General features: G+C 45.0%; 1 protein-coding gene across 3 annotated transcripts; it reads right to left on the bottom strand.

Moving 5' to 3' along the window:
* Positions 1-4,564: 4,564 nt before the first annotated feature.
* On the bottom strand, positions 4,565-16,602 carry LOC136426578 (basic proline-rich protein-like). 3 transcript variants are annotated; one of them, XM_066415246.1, is made up of 8 exons: positions 14,449-16,602; positions 10,673-10,828; positions 10,366-10,545; positions 8,319-8,447; positions 7,619-7,738; positions 6,824-7,029; positions 5,904-6,119; positions 4,565-5,518 (listed from the first exon to the last, which is right to left on the bottom strand). In XM_066415246.1, exons 1-8 carry the CDS (start codon positions 16,178-16,180, stop codon positions 5,381-5,383), a joined length of 2,877 nt encoding a protein of 958 aa, XP_066271343.1. In that variant the 5' UTR covers positions 16,181-16,602; the 3' UTR covers positions 4,565-5,380. The 3 variants fall into 3 exon arrangements, with proteins under 3 accessions (XP_066271343.1, XP_066271344.1, XP_066271345.1); XM_066415247.1 differs by having other exon boundaries at positions 14,584-16,602; XM_066415248.1 differs by lacking the exon at positions 10,366-10,545 and having other exon boundaries at positions 14,449-16,340.

Genomic DNA, 16,602 nt, shown 5'->3' with positions numbered 1-16,602 from the left:
AAGCGATTCTAAACTGACTACCGAGTAGAGGGAGTTGTTTCGAAAACAAAACTTCAACACAACAACAAATACTAACGGCATTAAGTGTTAATAGCATTGATTTATTGAAAATATAAAAGTCCGAAATCCGGCTCAAGGCAATGCTAGCAAAGGCGATTTGAAAGGAGTAGAGAGAGTTGTTTCTAAAATAAATGACACAATGCTAACGGCATTAAATGTTAACCCTTGTCCTGCTGGATTTCCAGAGCAAAAATATACCCCCACCGCTGAAGTGCCCAGACACCTTTGAAACAAAGGGTACTAGTCGGATGCTGCTCATTTTTAGTTAATTCGCTTTACAAAAACCGCGCGGGTGCAACTTACGCATTCTAGAAATACCCTCAACCCGACAGTTGTCAGGGCTAGCATACAGAACAAACCTGGGCAAAACGACAATTGTAGGGCTCAGTAGGGCTAGGGTTTTAATACCAAAGTACTTTGATTTACTGGAAATATGTACTAGTAAGTGACGACAAACAATTAATCGAATTGCGATTTCAGACCTGCAGCTGGCCTTGGGTCGGCAACTGTGGTCAAAGGTCAATGTTCGACCGTGAACTCTGACCGCGCTGACATCCATGTATGGACCTCTGAATCTGTTATACAACGTACGATGTGTTTTGATCGTTGGACTTAAGCGGACTGTTGTTGGTATGGACCTCTGGATCTGTTATGCAACCTACAATGTGTTTTCGTCGTTAGACCTGAGCAGACTGTTGTGGGTTTGAGCGGAGGATTTGAAAGTTGCGTTGTACGTGTTCGTTCGTTCAGGCCATTGTACTGCCCAGTGGCACACAGGGGAGCAAGTTTCCTTGCACATGCAGTGAAACACAAGGGGCGAGTAGAAACAGACTCCTGACTCCTGGGGATCGAACCCGGGCCCGCCAGTCCAAAGGCCGCATATCATAACCGCTGGGTTAAAAAGTCCGCACCAGTTAGACTGGTCAGTTTGTGGCACTGGCCCCACTGTTACCACAGTAGCAGTAGCAGGGCGTATTTTTCACAGGGAGGGGTTGCTAGCCCTTCCCCTTTAACGTGCTCGAGGTACCTCCTCGAACACGGAACCCCCGCTAACGCCCCCTCCGAAAGACGGGTGCAGCCCCAACTTAGATGCCCTTCCCAAGATCGAATCGGGGTCTCCTAGTTACCAACTACAGTTGGAATCAGGAGCTTAACTTTAAGGCTGCTAACAGTTGAGCTACATGGACATTTTCTGCGTTTCACGGTACACATACTGTAGACGTGGTTCTACTTTGGTTTGGTCCTGTTCCAGGAGAAGATTTTTCTATCGTATGTGCGAGAAAAGGGCTTTCAACGTGACATGAAATCACCAAAGGTGTGATGGACTCACTTTGATGACGCAATCACTCTTCGATGCGGGAACATGAAAATAATCTTTATTCAATATCTTTATTATATGCGGACTGCAGCAGTCTCTAGATATTGACATTCTGAACAAAAATAGCTTGCCGCGCTGTAGGGACCATAGCAACATTGCGCAGTACCGTGGCGCAAGTGTATATAACATCCTTACAAATTACGTGATTCATCATTTTGAATGGTACAAACATACAGCCATCAATTTGACGTTAGGGTTCCATAGATTTCGTTACAACTCGATATATATATATTTATATATACTGATATCTCAACTCTCTGGATATGAGACCTTTCTAAATACATATATATTCTTTAACAAGAGAACGCAACAACAAAACAGAAACAGACAACTGAACAGAACTATTGTCATGATAAATATGATGGCGCTTACTTGTGGAAGCTAATTTCGGCTCAAAGCTTTTAGACATGTAGCTTCAAAGCTTATCAAAAGCGTGGAAAGAGCAATGGATCATTATTTACCAGCATTACCACTTCAAATACATCACCAAGCAGAAGTAAGATCCGGTATATTTTCGACGTGCTTTAGCGGTATTATATACGTCTTTCTACTTTTCCATCTTTAATTGGGTCTCCCTCCTCCATTGAAGATTCCCGTTTGTGGGCAGAGGTAAGAGGAGGGTGACACAACTAAAAACGGAAAAGTAGAAAGACGTATATAATACCGTGAAAACACGTCGAAAATACCCCGGATCTTTTACCTCTGCTTGGAGAGTAGCATCCGCTACCTTGATGCCCTAAAAAATGAAACTACTGCCCTTTCAATGAGTTCTTATTGGCGTTTACCATTTGGAGCAGCAGTGTCGGTCTGACTATGCATGATGGACTTCACGTTCCCGGCCATCCGCACCTTTGTGCCACTCTTACCTCTGTTCTTGTTAACGTTGGGAATGTTCTCAGTGTCGTTGTTCCTATCTTCGTATATCTTACCCTCCCCAAAACCGACCTTGCGGTGAACATCACTGCAGCTTGTACGCTCTGCACTTCTCCGGCAGGAGTTGCTGTGAAGATGGGCCCAGCTGGACGAGCCCTTTGTACCGGCGGGGTTGTTCTTGCGGTGTCCGCTGCGGGGATGGCTGTGGAACGCTACTCTGTGAACATCCACCAGCACCTTGTCTGGGTTACGGAAGCCACATCTTTTGCACCTGGCGGGTTAGGACAGAAATCCCTCTCTTACACTTTATTCAATGGAAATGTACATGTCTAGTCTCTTACCCAATACTCTGGAATTGGCTATTCTCGCTAAACAATGATATGAAGACACAGTTTGGCTATCCAGGCCAGCACACATGCATATGATATGAATACACTGTAGTTCCCGGCCCCGCGCCCCAAAGGCCCTGTACCTTTGCAACGCCAATTAATGACAACTTTAGGCCAATTATCAAACTTGACCTTCATTTCCTCGACCCCTTCCATCAAGCTAATGTCACCCATCCACAGCTACTCGAGTTATGCTGTTCACACACATACAAACATACACACACACACACACACACACACACACACACACACACACACACACACACACACACACACACTCACACACACAGACGAACGGCACCGAAAACAATCTTCTTGGCGAATGTATAAATTGATAATCATCAATACCCAACCCTAGGGTTTGTTACAACGTCTTACCTGTAGTATCTCATGGGCTTATTGTGAGACCTCCAGTGATAGGCCAGTCCCCGCATGTTGCGGAACACCTTGTCGCAGCCGTCCTCGCCACACCGAAACCGTTTCCCGGGAAACCACATCAGACCCTCGGCTGGAGGCTGGGGGAACTTCGAAGCCTGAGAACCTCCTCGCGCTCTCGGGGCCGTTTGTAACCCGTTGCTTACAGTCTAAATAGTGAAAAAAATAATATTTCATAATTTCTTCATTAAAGCAGGAAAGGTGATAGATAAAAAAAATTAAGATGTTTTATGATCCCTGTGACATGATCTATCCACCTACAAAATTTTAAGGAAAAATATCAAATTTGAAATTTTCACCTCTCCCACCTAATTCTAGTGTACAAAACATAACCAAAACCATGAATATCCGTCAACACCATGACTATCCGTCAACAGTATCGGCTCCTGTAGTTCCAGAAAAACCGCTAGGGTCCCAATCCTACACCACTTGTAGACCCTTGTACTCTCCCTCCCAAAATCATGACTGTACCCTGTCTAGAACGCGAGATGTCAAAACCGGAAGTTCCGCTGCAGCACCACTGAGCAAGCCGCTAGACGACTGGTAGGCAAATTAGGTTAATGATAGATTTTCAAATTAGCAGATCCACTTTCTCCCATGTTTTTTGCCTGCCACTACGTCACCATGACATCATCGCAATCGCTATGGTGATATGTAAGAATCACGTGATATCTTCTCTCAGGGATAGCTATGTTTCCCAGTTATGAAGCAAGGAACCTTCGTACATGTAAATAGAGATCTATATCTGTATACATGTAAGGTCTGAAACATCAGAGCTCGTGACGTCAATACACTACAGCTACATGAGAGAACTGTGCACGGTCTGCTTCCAAGAGAACACTGACGTTAGTGACAGTTGATCTGTGAGTGTCACTGATGCAGTGATGACGGCTCAGCACAACATTGCAAAAAAGACTTAAGTCACTAACTAGCTCTAACTTTAATATCATAGATCCCGGAAGCCATACCTCTGCCGAAGATGCTCTCTGAGGTCTGGAGATCCACCGTGCGGACGACCTGAAGGTCCTATCAGCCAGGTAACGATAGTTCATGACTTCACTGACAGTACAGATCTGCCATCAAATTCAGTCAGAGCTTCGCGGGCTTTAGTTTGTCATTAGACCGCATCCACATGTTAAGATAACTATGTTAAAGTACCAAATCTAAGACAAAGACAGATAATACCTGTTGTTATTACATATAATATTTGTGCAAAATAAGTATGATATATAGATATTACCGTACTGTGGTTTTGAATCATTATTCTTTTGCACATAAACTTTCGCTCGATAAAAGTGTTTGGCTGCCATGATACCCTGACCTCTTGGTCTTTCCCCAATTATTCAGATAATGTCGACATTTTTCGCGGGTAGAGTATATGTAGGTGACCATCAACCACATATTGAAGGAAATCCAACAACTCTTAGGATTTGATCGCAACAAACTTGACTTTATTTCTGGACCAGAGTCGTGTGCGATATAGTAAATAGTGAATACATTAAGTATCAAAGTAGAACGGCAGTGATTCCACGAAACGTAAACTGTAAGTTGTAGGAACCGTGAATGGACATTGATTGACAACATGATCAAATTGACACAGAGAGGTAGATTTAAATAAAAGATGTTTGAAAAGCTACCTCTAGAAAATGCTATCTTGGAACATGTCTTAAGTATGTAATACAAGTAAACGAGAAAAAATGATTGTCCTTTCATTCGCAACTCTTGAAGAGTTTAGGAAACTGTTTTAAAACAACGCGTTTTTCTAGATCTATTCACAACAAACGATTAAATAACATAAATATGGAATACATAAGACAGAATGCGTTGTGCTCTAATATAATACAGAAGTGTGACTATACCGAACACAATATCTCCCCAAAGAAGTAGTATTAACAAAATCTTCCTCCCGACTGCTCCAGTCAGGTTTACTTCAATCTCTTGTACAACTTTAGCTGCAAATCGTATTGACTTTTCCCTAGTTTTCGACGGTCGAGAAAAACACAAGGTAGGTATGAAGAAACTCCTTTGTCCCGCCTATTGCATCACAATTGAAAACTTCATATCAAGCCAAACAACATCAACAATCATGGCAGGACAGAGGAAACTTATAAAACAAGGTCTTTGTTTCTGGCATACGTATGTTAAGTTACAGATATACCTGCAACGTTAACAGTAGTGTAGACGTGTTTGCTGATTCACTGTTTTTCAGAGGTAACTGTTTTTACTGTGACTGATCATGATTGGTTTAGTAATTAACAAGATACGGGTAGGCATGCCAGGCGTCTTTTGCCTTCTTGGGGACGCACTGTTGTGTGGTGGCGTCTCCTCTGAACCCGGCCTTGCAGCGATCACACTTCTTGCCCTCTGTGTTGTTCTGACAGTTCTGGAGAATGAAAAAAGGTAAACATGTATTGACAATTCTTGACATCTTTGCGCACATGTCACGGTATTCTCATACTTTTCTGTATTAAGACTTTACTTTCAACTGCTGACGTTGCTCTCTAGCTCTGTATTCAAATCGTCAATGTGTATTGAGATAGAGAGACCCCTATATTGTCGCTATGGTATAGTGAGCACTGACATTATCAACAGTACTGACGTTAGCATCATAACAATCATCGATATCATTCTGTTAACAGTGTCCAAATTGTCACCACCTCCCTCGTATCTCCGTCTCTATTCCCTCGCCAATGTCATGATCGAATCAGAACTTGTGCTTATAAAACGAAAATCATCTAAATTCTCCTACAAACAAAGAAAATGTTTACCAGGCAGTTGCCTTGTGGGTCACAGCTGGCAGAGTTCTTGTTGCAGTCGCACTTTGTTGACGGCAAGGGCGGCTGCGGTTTCGCGCCCGACGTCGGGACCTTCCCGCCGTACACAGCGTAGGGCAGGCAGTCCTGCGGCGTGCCGATGGTCGAGTCTCCCCAGTACCCGGCCTTACACCGCTCACACTTGTACCCCTCCGTGTTGTGCTGGCAGTTCTAAAAGATAATGTACATGTAATGTTATGAAAATATGATGTTGATTTGCGTTAAAGCTCTTTTTGTAAACAACAACAATGAAGAGTCACTGTAAAATTTTGATGCCATCTCTATGACGTTTCTCATGATAACTGACCCGCCACTTTGAATTCAATCACGTGACGCCAGTTACCAATCAGACGTGCCTGGAAGTTTATATCGCCCCCCCCCCCTACGAGGTTGGGAGGCGGTTGGTGTGCCCTGGTGTTAGTAGCTTCTTTCATTACCGAGTGACTTCAAAATCATCGAATCGAATCATAGAATATTATATAGCCCTGAAGAAAGGCAAACTGGAGAAGCACCTGGGGAAATGGGGGCACTTTTAATATAGCTTTATGCAGCTAAATATCTTGTTTTATATGCATTCTTCATTGTTTCGTTTCTTCATTGTTGGAAATGCTTAGATTTATGTTACATTACATTTAAATTTCTGTTGGATGAAATTTATGTTATCATTATTGCTTATCGGTGTATGTGCAACTTTACACCGAACTTCTGTTATTATTATTATATATGATTTCACATTATCTGTTCATGATCAGTTATTGCTGGATGCTTCCCTTATTATATTTGTTGTCTTATTATGAAAAACCAATGTAGAAAATTAAAAAAAAAGTATAATCGAATCGTTTTTTAGCAAATAAATGATATGGTCGTTTACTTACAACACATTTATCTGCAGCGTCACACAGCGATGTGTGCTTGTGGCATTTCTCGTAGCAGGTTTTCGGTTTTGGCGGCTGAGTTGGTGGCACCGGCTTGGGAGCGGGCTTGGACGTTGGCTTGGGAGCGGGCTTGGGTGTGGGTTTCGGGGCAGGCTTTGGAGTAGGCTTAGGAGCGGGCTTCGGTGTCGGTGGTGGTTTGGCGCCAGCTGTATCAAGGAAAAAGCAACAATAAGCTTTGTTAAAAATGAATAGATCTAAAATGGAGTCTAAACATACAGAGAAAAATGCAAGCATCATCAGAAATCCTCATCAGAAATCACCGTCGTCATCATCAACATCAGAAATCATCAGCACCATCAGAAATCATTGGAATCACCATCATCAGATCTAGAAATCATTGGAATCACCATCATCAGAAATCATTTTTAAATCATTTTTAAAAAATCATCTGAAATCATTTAAAATCATCATCTGAAATCATCATCAGAAATCACCGTCGTTTTCATCATCATCAGAAATCACAAACAACATCATCATCAGAAACGGATTAGAAATTTCACTAGTATATCTGAAATCATAATCAGAAATGATAATAATCATCGTCGCCGACTTCCTGCAGCCTTTCTATCTCACGGTCAGCACGCAATATGAATGGAAAATGGTTTGTGAAGTCAATCCTTGTGAATGTCACGTGCCTTTAACCTACCAACATGGCGGACGTTCCGTTACGTAATAGTCACGTGACTGCAAATGAACATCCCTATGATCTATGACGTCTAAAGCGACGTGACTTACGGCAGGGTGCATCCTCGTCTGACCCGTCGGTGCAGTCCTTGGTCTTGTCGCACCGGTAGACAACCGGGATACACTTTCCGTCCGTCTTACACCGGAACTGGTTGTACATGCAAGGATTCGCTGTGGGAAAAAAACACATCATTTTTCGTTGACGATTCGTCCCATAGCCTTTACCTCTTGGATATCTCTAAAGTTATCTAAATACCCCGTTTTTCTTCCTAATGACAGTCTCCCTCTCCTTAGAAAACACGGGCCCCTTCTCAAGTAGTGATCGGTGGCCAATATTGTGACCTTTATATATCATATGCCATGTTTTATCTCAACCGAGGACATATGATAAGAAGATCAAAATCGGTCCCCACGATCCTCTGCTGGGAGAGTACCCGATATCTTCTTGAAGATTACTTGGCTTCCCTGCGTGTTCTATTAGCTAGCGTTCGCTTGATGATTGAGGAAATACTTCAAGAAACTGTAACGGGCAGTTTTCCCTCTGAGATTTCTCTCTGTTTTTCAATAAATGAAAATATGAAATACCTTTGTTGTTTGTTTACGTTCTTACAATCTAAATGCAGGTCATGACAATTAACATGTTGCGATGTTGCATAGGTGCATTGGTTTAGTCCTAACTGGATCGTTTAACAATTTTTTTTTTCATATTTAGACATGTACAGAAAATGGCTGGGCACAATCCATTACTTACGCGCTGGGCAGCTGATTTCGTCGGTGCCATCCTTGCAGTCGGACTCTCCGTCACATCTGTACTTGTGGAAGATGCACTGAGTTCCACTGGTGCACATGAACTCCTCATTCGTGCATCCGACCTGTGATCCTGGTGAGACAGTCGTGGCAAATCAGTTGATGAAACAAAGCTATTCGCTATGATATAACGTCATGACGCCAACAACAATTAGTCTTAATCATGATCATGATACTAACAGGTATGCCTAAATCAAACGTATCTAATTTTGAAGCGATCTTTCTGCATTTTTATCAATGACCCACAGGTTTAGGCACGTGTCAATTTGCTAGAAATCCTATATCCTCCCCCTATGTCACTTGTACATAAGTTACATGTTCAAAGTAGCGATTCATTCATCTAGTCTAGAGAAAGACTTAAGAAGCGGATAAAAGTCCGAATAGAGATTACTTTGAGTATTGGACCTAAATGTTAGCATCACATGGATGAACATTTATTGTTAACCTTTGAAACACAAAAGGGATGATGTTTTTGTGATTAAAGAATTGGAATCCTACATGTTATTTCTAGAGATGAACTATTGATGGTTTTTAGACTTGTATTGCCATGGAAAGTATTTGCTGTGACTCCAGCTGGGGCGGATTTAGTTTCTGTTATGTAAGAAGACATGTAGATATCAGGCTTCATAGTTGATTTCCTAATTGCTTGACACACAGTATTATATTGGTATCTCTTTAGTAACCATGCAAAGAGAGCCATAATTTCTAGAATTCGTGATATCATACGTTATTCAATTCATGTATGTCATGAGAATCTTACACTATGTATTTTGTACTGTAGCGAATATCGAACTTCGTTACTGTATCGCATTACAATAGCGCGTGGTTGCTATGGGAACCAGACAGCACGTGACGTCACGCATGATCATGGCGGACAGCTTGGCGCTTCACGTCTGTTTGTCAAATTTGTTAAAACCATCGATTGAGGATAGGAGCACACTCTCTGTATGAAATGATTTGAAAAGCTCAATTCGAATTGGTCACGGTGTGTCGACCATGCAGAAAATGCAGACTGCGTTCCAAAGCTTTACACGGTAAGTTCGTTTCCATTGACTGTGCTGTAAACGTTCAAATTCGAGTCCCCCCCCCCCCCAGATTTTCATCCTGCACTTAGTCACATATTAACGAAGTTTCTTGGCGAAACAATTAGCCCAGGTGTTTGGTATTATTGAGGTAACAGAAGTCTAATTCATGAAGTGGGCTAAAATTCTCCCTGTCAATAAAAGATTTGAATGATACTTTTGGCATTGTCACGCTCACATCATTATCATTATGCAACTTCACTGACATTTTGGTATCGAAACACTTTCTCGCAATACTCTTGAGTACATGTTTCTCAAGTGCCAAGTTTTGGCAAGATAGACCAATGGTACATGCATGTTTTCAAGTTTGATTGCTGTTGTTGTTGATGTTGCTGTAAGACTGCTGTTCTGAAGGAATCCGCTAGATGTCTTCATCTCACAGTGAAGGTAAGAGCTACTTATCTATGAAAATCCATCAATATCATATTCACAAACATTTGTCTACGGACCAACGAACAAATAGTTAAGTTACTGAAAACACAAACCATGTCATTCGGTCAAGGTAACATTGACAACAAATCAAAAAGAAAGATTATGAGCTTGGGGAAGAAACAACGTGTTAGATTCTAAGACTCTACGCTAGTCTACCAGAAGAAGAAAAAAAAACAATGGTCGAGGAAATGATATTCAGAAACCTGCGAAATAGACGTCGTTATCAACACGGATGAAATCTAATTCATGAGTAATCTAAAAGCTACAGGAAATGATTGATAAGAAATTTGAAGTACGTATGGGTATAAGAATTGTTTTAGATGTAGAAAAGATACATTTTAAGATAATTTGATTGGAGTTAAGTAAGATGGTTAAACGTTGTTGTGAGATATAAAGTGATGTTGAGGATATTTTTAGAACCAAGATGAGAGGAAGAAAATTTCATGAAGGGAGGAAGTTTTTTTTTCGTTTTGGTACCATCAGGTGCCTTGGGATCCGGCCTTGGATCAGGCTTATCTGGGTTTGGTGCGGGCATTGGATCTGGCTTTGGTGCGGGCTTTGGATCTGGCTTTGGTGTGGGCTTTGGATCTGGCTTGGGTGCCGGCTTTGGTGCCGGCGTTGGTGCGGGCTTTGGTGCGGGCTTAGGACTAGGCCCGGCTGCAACACAATAAATGGTAACAGTTAGTCGCAGTAATGCATGTTCGCAGACGTTTCTTTTACCGCATGGGCAAAGCCTTTCTCGACGGCACAGCAGAGTTTCTACTACACCTGCAATGCGCTTTACCTTTGCAAGGCGGCGCTCCAGCAGCTGTGAGTCCTGCACGTCCTGTGGCGCATGCGGCGATCTGAAGATAGCAGGTGTTCTTGTACGTCCTCCCGTCTGTTCCGCATACGGGGCTGTTCGACTGGTCCGTACATGTGGGAGGGCAGGAACTACCACCTAGGATAACGGGCAAAATGTATGGAGAAAAATTGAGTCAATACCGAAACTACCTCACAAGGTAGAATGATGTATTGCGGCTCATGACCATGCAGCTAAAAGCCAAAGCGTTGCATGCCACATTTTCTACAATGTAACAGGATCTAGAAAAATTGAAAATTGACTTTCTTACGTCACTTCATAGAGGGCGGAGGGCATGAAAAGCAACTGGACCTTTACATTTGGAGTGCAGCAAATTTCCCTGGTAGACTGAACTTGTACTATGCACATCTCTATAGCGTTTCAGTCAGCTTATCTGGATTGAGATAAGCTTATTTCATCATGGCCTGCGTGTTGTCGTCTTTATTGAATGGGACATTATCTACATGCATATATGTGCAAACGGTGCAATGAATATGGCACATACTAGGCATATATGGTAAAAATGTGCAATAAAGGTCTATTCATTCATATATTCCTACAACGTTATAATTACGCATGCCTTTGCGATGGAGCTGTTGCTGTTAGGGCCCTGTCACACTTGTGCGTATATTGAAGGGCGCGTGAGTTGCGCATTAACATTTTTTGGTTTAAGTAAGGTTTGCGGGGAGAAAGTTATTTTCTTCTTTGACCCACCGTTGTGCAGCCAAGTGATCGAAACTAAGAAATCACTTCTTCGGCTGCAAACTTAACCTAAACCAAAAACATGTTAATACGCAACTCCTGCGGACTTGTATATACGCACAAGTGTGACAGGGCCTTTAGAAAGCGCAGAGACAAGCATCACGTTTCGCGTCCTAGTTCCGCCACAGATTGATCTTTGCCACATACATGATAAATTCTTGGCCAAACGCCAGGAAAATTCCGGGGCCAGCTGAGGTCGTCTCCTTTTTTTAGACTTGAGCTCTTTGGTCTTAGATCAGCGCAAAATCATGTGAAGGCGTGATCATTGTTGAATCACATGTTAGACTCATAATCATATTCTTTTGTGGGGACTATTATCCACTGTAACGTTTTCAATTGGGTTAATCCGCTGGTTTAAGTGTCTTTGTTTTGTCCCAATCTGAAATAGATGGGAACACTTTCCTTGCGCTAAGTTTCCTGGATCCTGCAACCATCTATAACCTCCGTGTATCAGAATCTTGTAACTGTCTCTTCTGCAGCATTCACTAAACAAGGAAATTGAACGTGCCTTCCTGGTGAATCCAATTAAAACTTTCCTAAACGACAAGGGGTGTGTGATGGGTACAGCTAGTAATGCCTGGTTCTCCCAGTTTCTTCCTGAGTCACTGACGAAAGATAGCGGATGCTGTCTGAATCGTCTGACCGTTTCAAAATTGTATCCAGTTGCTTGAGTAACTATCTTTGGCGTATCTTATTATTGCCTGGATGTCTAACCTTCATCAACGTACGACTAGTAATGATCTTTGGAGATCATGTAAACGTTATACAGGGTGTTCAAGTCTTCAAGGCTTTGCGAGACAATACAGTTTACCTCACCATGGTTTCACCCCAAGTTGCTTAAGAGTCATATTACCTTAAGGCTGCTGTATCAAAAGCTTTTCGAAAGATTTTAACTCGCGGGCATGCCAGCGTGGTTCGAATTCTTCACTTTGAGATGACGCTCTCCATTCTCGTCTTCATTAAATCTCGCGGTCTTTCTAACGAGAACCGCATGAGTTTTTGACATGGAGCCCAGCGGGTCATGTGAACTTGTGGGAGACCGTCAGCATGTCCACATGTGCAGTACCTGCTCTTATACTGTAAATGCAGAAATTTTCGCGGAGATGGATTTGATTTCGTGGTGGAGACAAAATGGAGTGTTCGCGGTGGTTTCAAGTTCGCGTCTGAAACAATAGTATCGCTACAGTGACTCAATGGAACGGATTTTCGCGGTGGTTCTAAGTTCGCGGTAGGCAGTTCACCGCGAAAACCGCGAACACTTGACCGCAGCGGACATTTCTGCATTTACAGTATCATCTAGGGGACTTAATGGCAGTCTATGCGACTTAAGGAGGCACTAGCAGCCTTTATGTAGAATCTCACAGGAACATATTTTCTCGGCATGGTGGACTTGAAAAGGTGACCCCTGCGGGGTACACCTGTTCCGTCGTGCCTTCCATTTTCATGGAGAAGTGCAATAGATAAATAAATAAATAATAATAAATGAATAAATGTAAATGGTGACTGTCAACAAGTACTAGTAGGGCTACCCCTTGTCGGACAAAGTTATCTTTCGGGTTATGAGATTTTGTTACTCTTCTCTTCTTGTGGCGGTCCGTAAAGCATGCCAAATTCGGTTTAGATTCAACCCTTCTCTTATAGCGTCTGCAATCTCTAGTCAGTTACCCTAGTTTTAGCACTGGGCATGGTTGAACAGGTTACACATGTTGCTTGTTAATACTGGCTGACGTGAAGTTGGCGATAGAGGCTCGTTTGTTGGCCATTTGCGGTCTGGTCCTGCTTAGATGTCTGAAACGTTCCACTTGCTATCATGTGTCGATATCATGAAAGAGGGTCTGCATCATGCCCGTAGCCAGGATTTTGAATGGGGGGGTTCGTTTTCATGTTTGAAGGACCAGCGAGCGCCGTAGGCGCGAGACGAGCGCCGCAGGCGCGAGCTTTCTAGGGGGGTCCGGGGGTATTCCCCCCCGGAAAATTTTAAAAATTGAACCTTCTGATATGGCATTTCCTGTGTTTTTGAGATGATTTTAAAGAGAGAAATCAGAGACAAAGTTAGCAGTTTTTTCTAGGAATTCCAGCTCCGCTGGTGTGATACAAATAAGTCCGCCTAGAAAAAAACAACCTTGTACATTAAAAAGTGGACCTTCGCGCGTTTCAAATTCTAAGAATTGAACCTTCTGAAAGGGCATTTTCTGTGTTTTTGAGAGAAATTCAGAGGGAAAATCAGAGACAAAGTTTTTTCTAGCATTCTAGCTTCTGTGGCGTTGCTTGTGATACAAGTAAGTCCGCCTTGAAAAAAATCTTGAACATTTAAAAGTGGACCTTCAAGCCTGAAAAAGTGGACCTTCAAGCCTAAAAAAGTGGACCTTCAAGCCTGTGGGGGGGTTCGGACGAACCCCCCGAACCCCCCCTGGCTACGGGCATGTGCATGGTGGTCCCGACAACGCGTTTTAATACGCTGAATTGAAAAGAACCCCCTACGTATTACGGTAAAATCAAGGAAGACGATTACGCAAAATTTGGTCGCCTTGCTACGAGTTACGTAACGTAGACGGCGAATTGCAGGAACTGAAAATAGGCTGCTTACGCCTTACGGAAAAGAGCATGCAGGCCCTCATGAAAAGGTCTCCAGAGCGGCGAAACTAGTTAAGCTTGCTGCCAGATCTAAATAGATATTTCAAAAGTGTTATGCTTAACTGTACAAACCTTACAAGCCCCAGCAAGCTGGACGGTTTTGGCGTTATGTTATATAACCATAGCCTACAGTTTACAGCAAATAATGGCGATGCACATGCATGTTGGACGTTTGACTAACGTTACAATAGACTCCATATTCTCCAAGCAGATGTTGGGAGGGTAGATCGTGCTTAGGCTTTCCGTGTCAATCTTTCTTTCCAACATGTGCTTGTACGCAAAATATGTAAGTAGTGTTATAGAGAAGAGTCGATACTTCTTACCTTGACAGTTCTTCTCGTCTGAGCCGTCTCCACACTCTGAAACACCGTTGCATCTAACTCTCTTGTGCATGCAGACGCCATTTCCGCATAGGAACTCATGGCAGGGGTTACCTGGGTAGTAGAGGGGGGTCTGACCTGGTGAAGGGGCCGGAACAGGTGCTGGTACTGGTACTGGTGCTGGTCTTGGAACTGGCGCTGGTCTTGGAACTGGTGCTGGTCTTGGGACAGGTACTGGTGCTGGTCTTGGGACAGGTGCTGGTGCTGGTCTTGGGACAGGTGCTGGTCTTGGGACAGGTACTGGTGCTGGTCTTGGAACTGGCGCTGGTCTTGGGACAGGTACTGGTGCTGGTCTCGGTGCTGGTGCCGGTTGTGGGTACGGATACGGGTATGGGTACGGGGCTGGCTGTGGGGCCGGTGCCGGCTGAGGGTAGGGGTATGGGTACGGGACTGGTTGTGGGACTGGTGCTGGTCTTGGGACAGGTACTGGTGCTGGTCTTGGAACTGGTGCTGGTCTCGGTGCCGGTTGCGGGTACGGATACGGGTACGGGACTGGTGCCGGCCGTGGTACTGGGGCCGGTCGTGGTACTGGGGCCGGTCGTGGTACTGGGGCTGGTCTAGGCGCCGGTGCCGGCTGTGGGTAGGGGTACGGCACTGGGGCTGGTCTTGGAGCTGGTGCTGGCTGGGGGTATGGGTACGGTACTGGTTGAGGCGACGGAGCCGGCTGTGGTGCTGGTCTTGGAGCTGGTGCCGGTTGTGGGTATGGGTACGGTACTGGTTGAGGCACAGGTGCCGGCTGTGGTGCTGGTCTAGGCGCTGGTGCAGGTCGTGGGTATGGGTACGGTACTGGTTGAGGCGACGGAGCCGGCTGTGGTGCTGGTCTAGGCACTGGTGCCGGCCGTGGGTATGGGTACGGTACTGGTTGTGGCGACGGAGCCGGCTGTGGTGCTGGTCTAGGCACTGGTGCCGGTCGTGGGTATGGGTACGGTACTGGTTGAGGCGACGGAGCCGGCTGTGGTGCTGGTCTAGGCGCTGGTGCTGGTCGTGGGTAGGGGTACGGTACTGGTTGAGGCGCTGGTGCCGGCTGTGGGTAGGGGTACGGTACTGGTTGAGGCACCGGTGCCGGCTGTGGTGCTGGTCTAGGCACTGGTGCCGGCCGTGGGTATGGGTACGGTACTGGTTGTGGCGACGGAGCCGGCTGTGGTGCTGGTCTAGGCGCTGGTGCCGGCTGTGGGTAGGGGTAAGCTACTGGTTGAGGCGCTGGTGCCGGCTGTGGGTAGGGGTACGCTACTGGTTGAGGCGCTGGCGCCGGCTGTGGGTAGGGGTACGGGTACTGTTGTCGAGATGCCGTTTGCGACGGTACCGGTTGTGGAACTGGTCTAGATGCCGTTTGTGGGGTAGGTTGTGGAGCTGGTCTAGATGCAGTTTGCGACGGTACCGGTTGTGGAACTGGTCGAGACGCCGTTTGTGGGGAAGGTTGTGGAGCGGGTCGAGATGCAGTTTGCGTGGGCGGTCGCGGATACGTTGGGTACGGGTAAGGGACAGACTGACCTGCTGTCTGAGGCTGGGAGGGGCTCGGGGACCCCTGCCGAACGTCTTTGCCCTCTTCTCCGTCCGATGAGCCGTCCCGTCGGGCTCTGAGAAGGCGGCGAAGTTTTCCCAGTTCGAAGGGTGACCCCGCGCACAAGGATCCCAGGAGTAGGAACGCGAAAACTACAGCCAGACGAGCCATCATGGTCCGTTGGATGAGGTTGGCCTTGGCGCGCGTGTACAGCACGGGAGGGATACAGCGGGAGTGAGCGCGCAGCGGCGGTGGGCCAGACCAGCCTAAAGTCGTCGTCTTGTTCCAATTACACAATCGTCAGATGCCTGGGTCCCCTCCTCGTCCATAAATCACCGGGAGGGCATGAGGCTTCGCGTGAGCGCTTCGTCAATTACCCATTCATTATCTAAACACGCTTACTCATGATCAAAGCTATCCCCCGCTGTCAGAACACTTCCATAGACGAACGGAAGCCTATTAGTGTCAAAGGGAAATCAAAACCAGAAAAGAAGGTTCCACTTTAGTCCGTAAGCGCGGATTAGGAAAGATGTCACGGGGACCTAAATATACCAAATCGCCAACAACAGAGGCCTTGACACCGTGAAGAAATATTT

The sequence above is a fragment of the Branchiostoma lanceolatum genome, chromosome 2, assembly GCF_035083965.1.
Source record: "Branchiostoma lanceolatum isolate klBraLanc5 chromosome 2, klBraLanc5.hap2, whole genome shotgun sequence".
Lineage (NCBI taxonomy): Eukaryota > Metazoa > Chordata > Leptocardii > Amphioxiformes > Branchiostomatidae > Branchiostoma > Branchiostoma lanceolatum.
The sequence above is the reverse complement of the archived record's forward strand: the minus strand, read 5'-3'. Positions and strand labels throughout refer to the sequence as shown.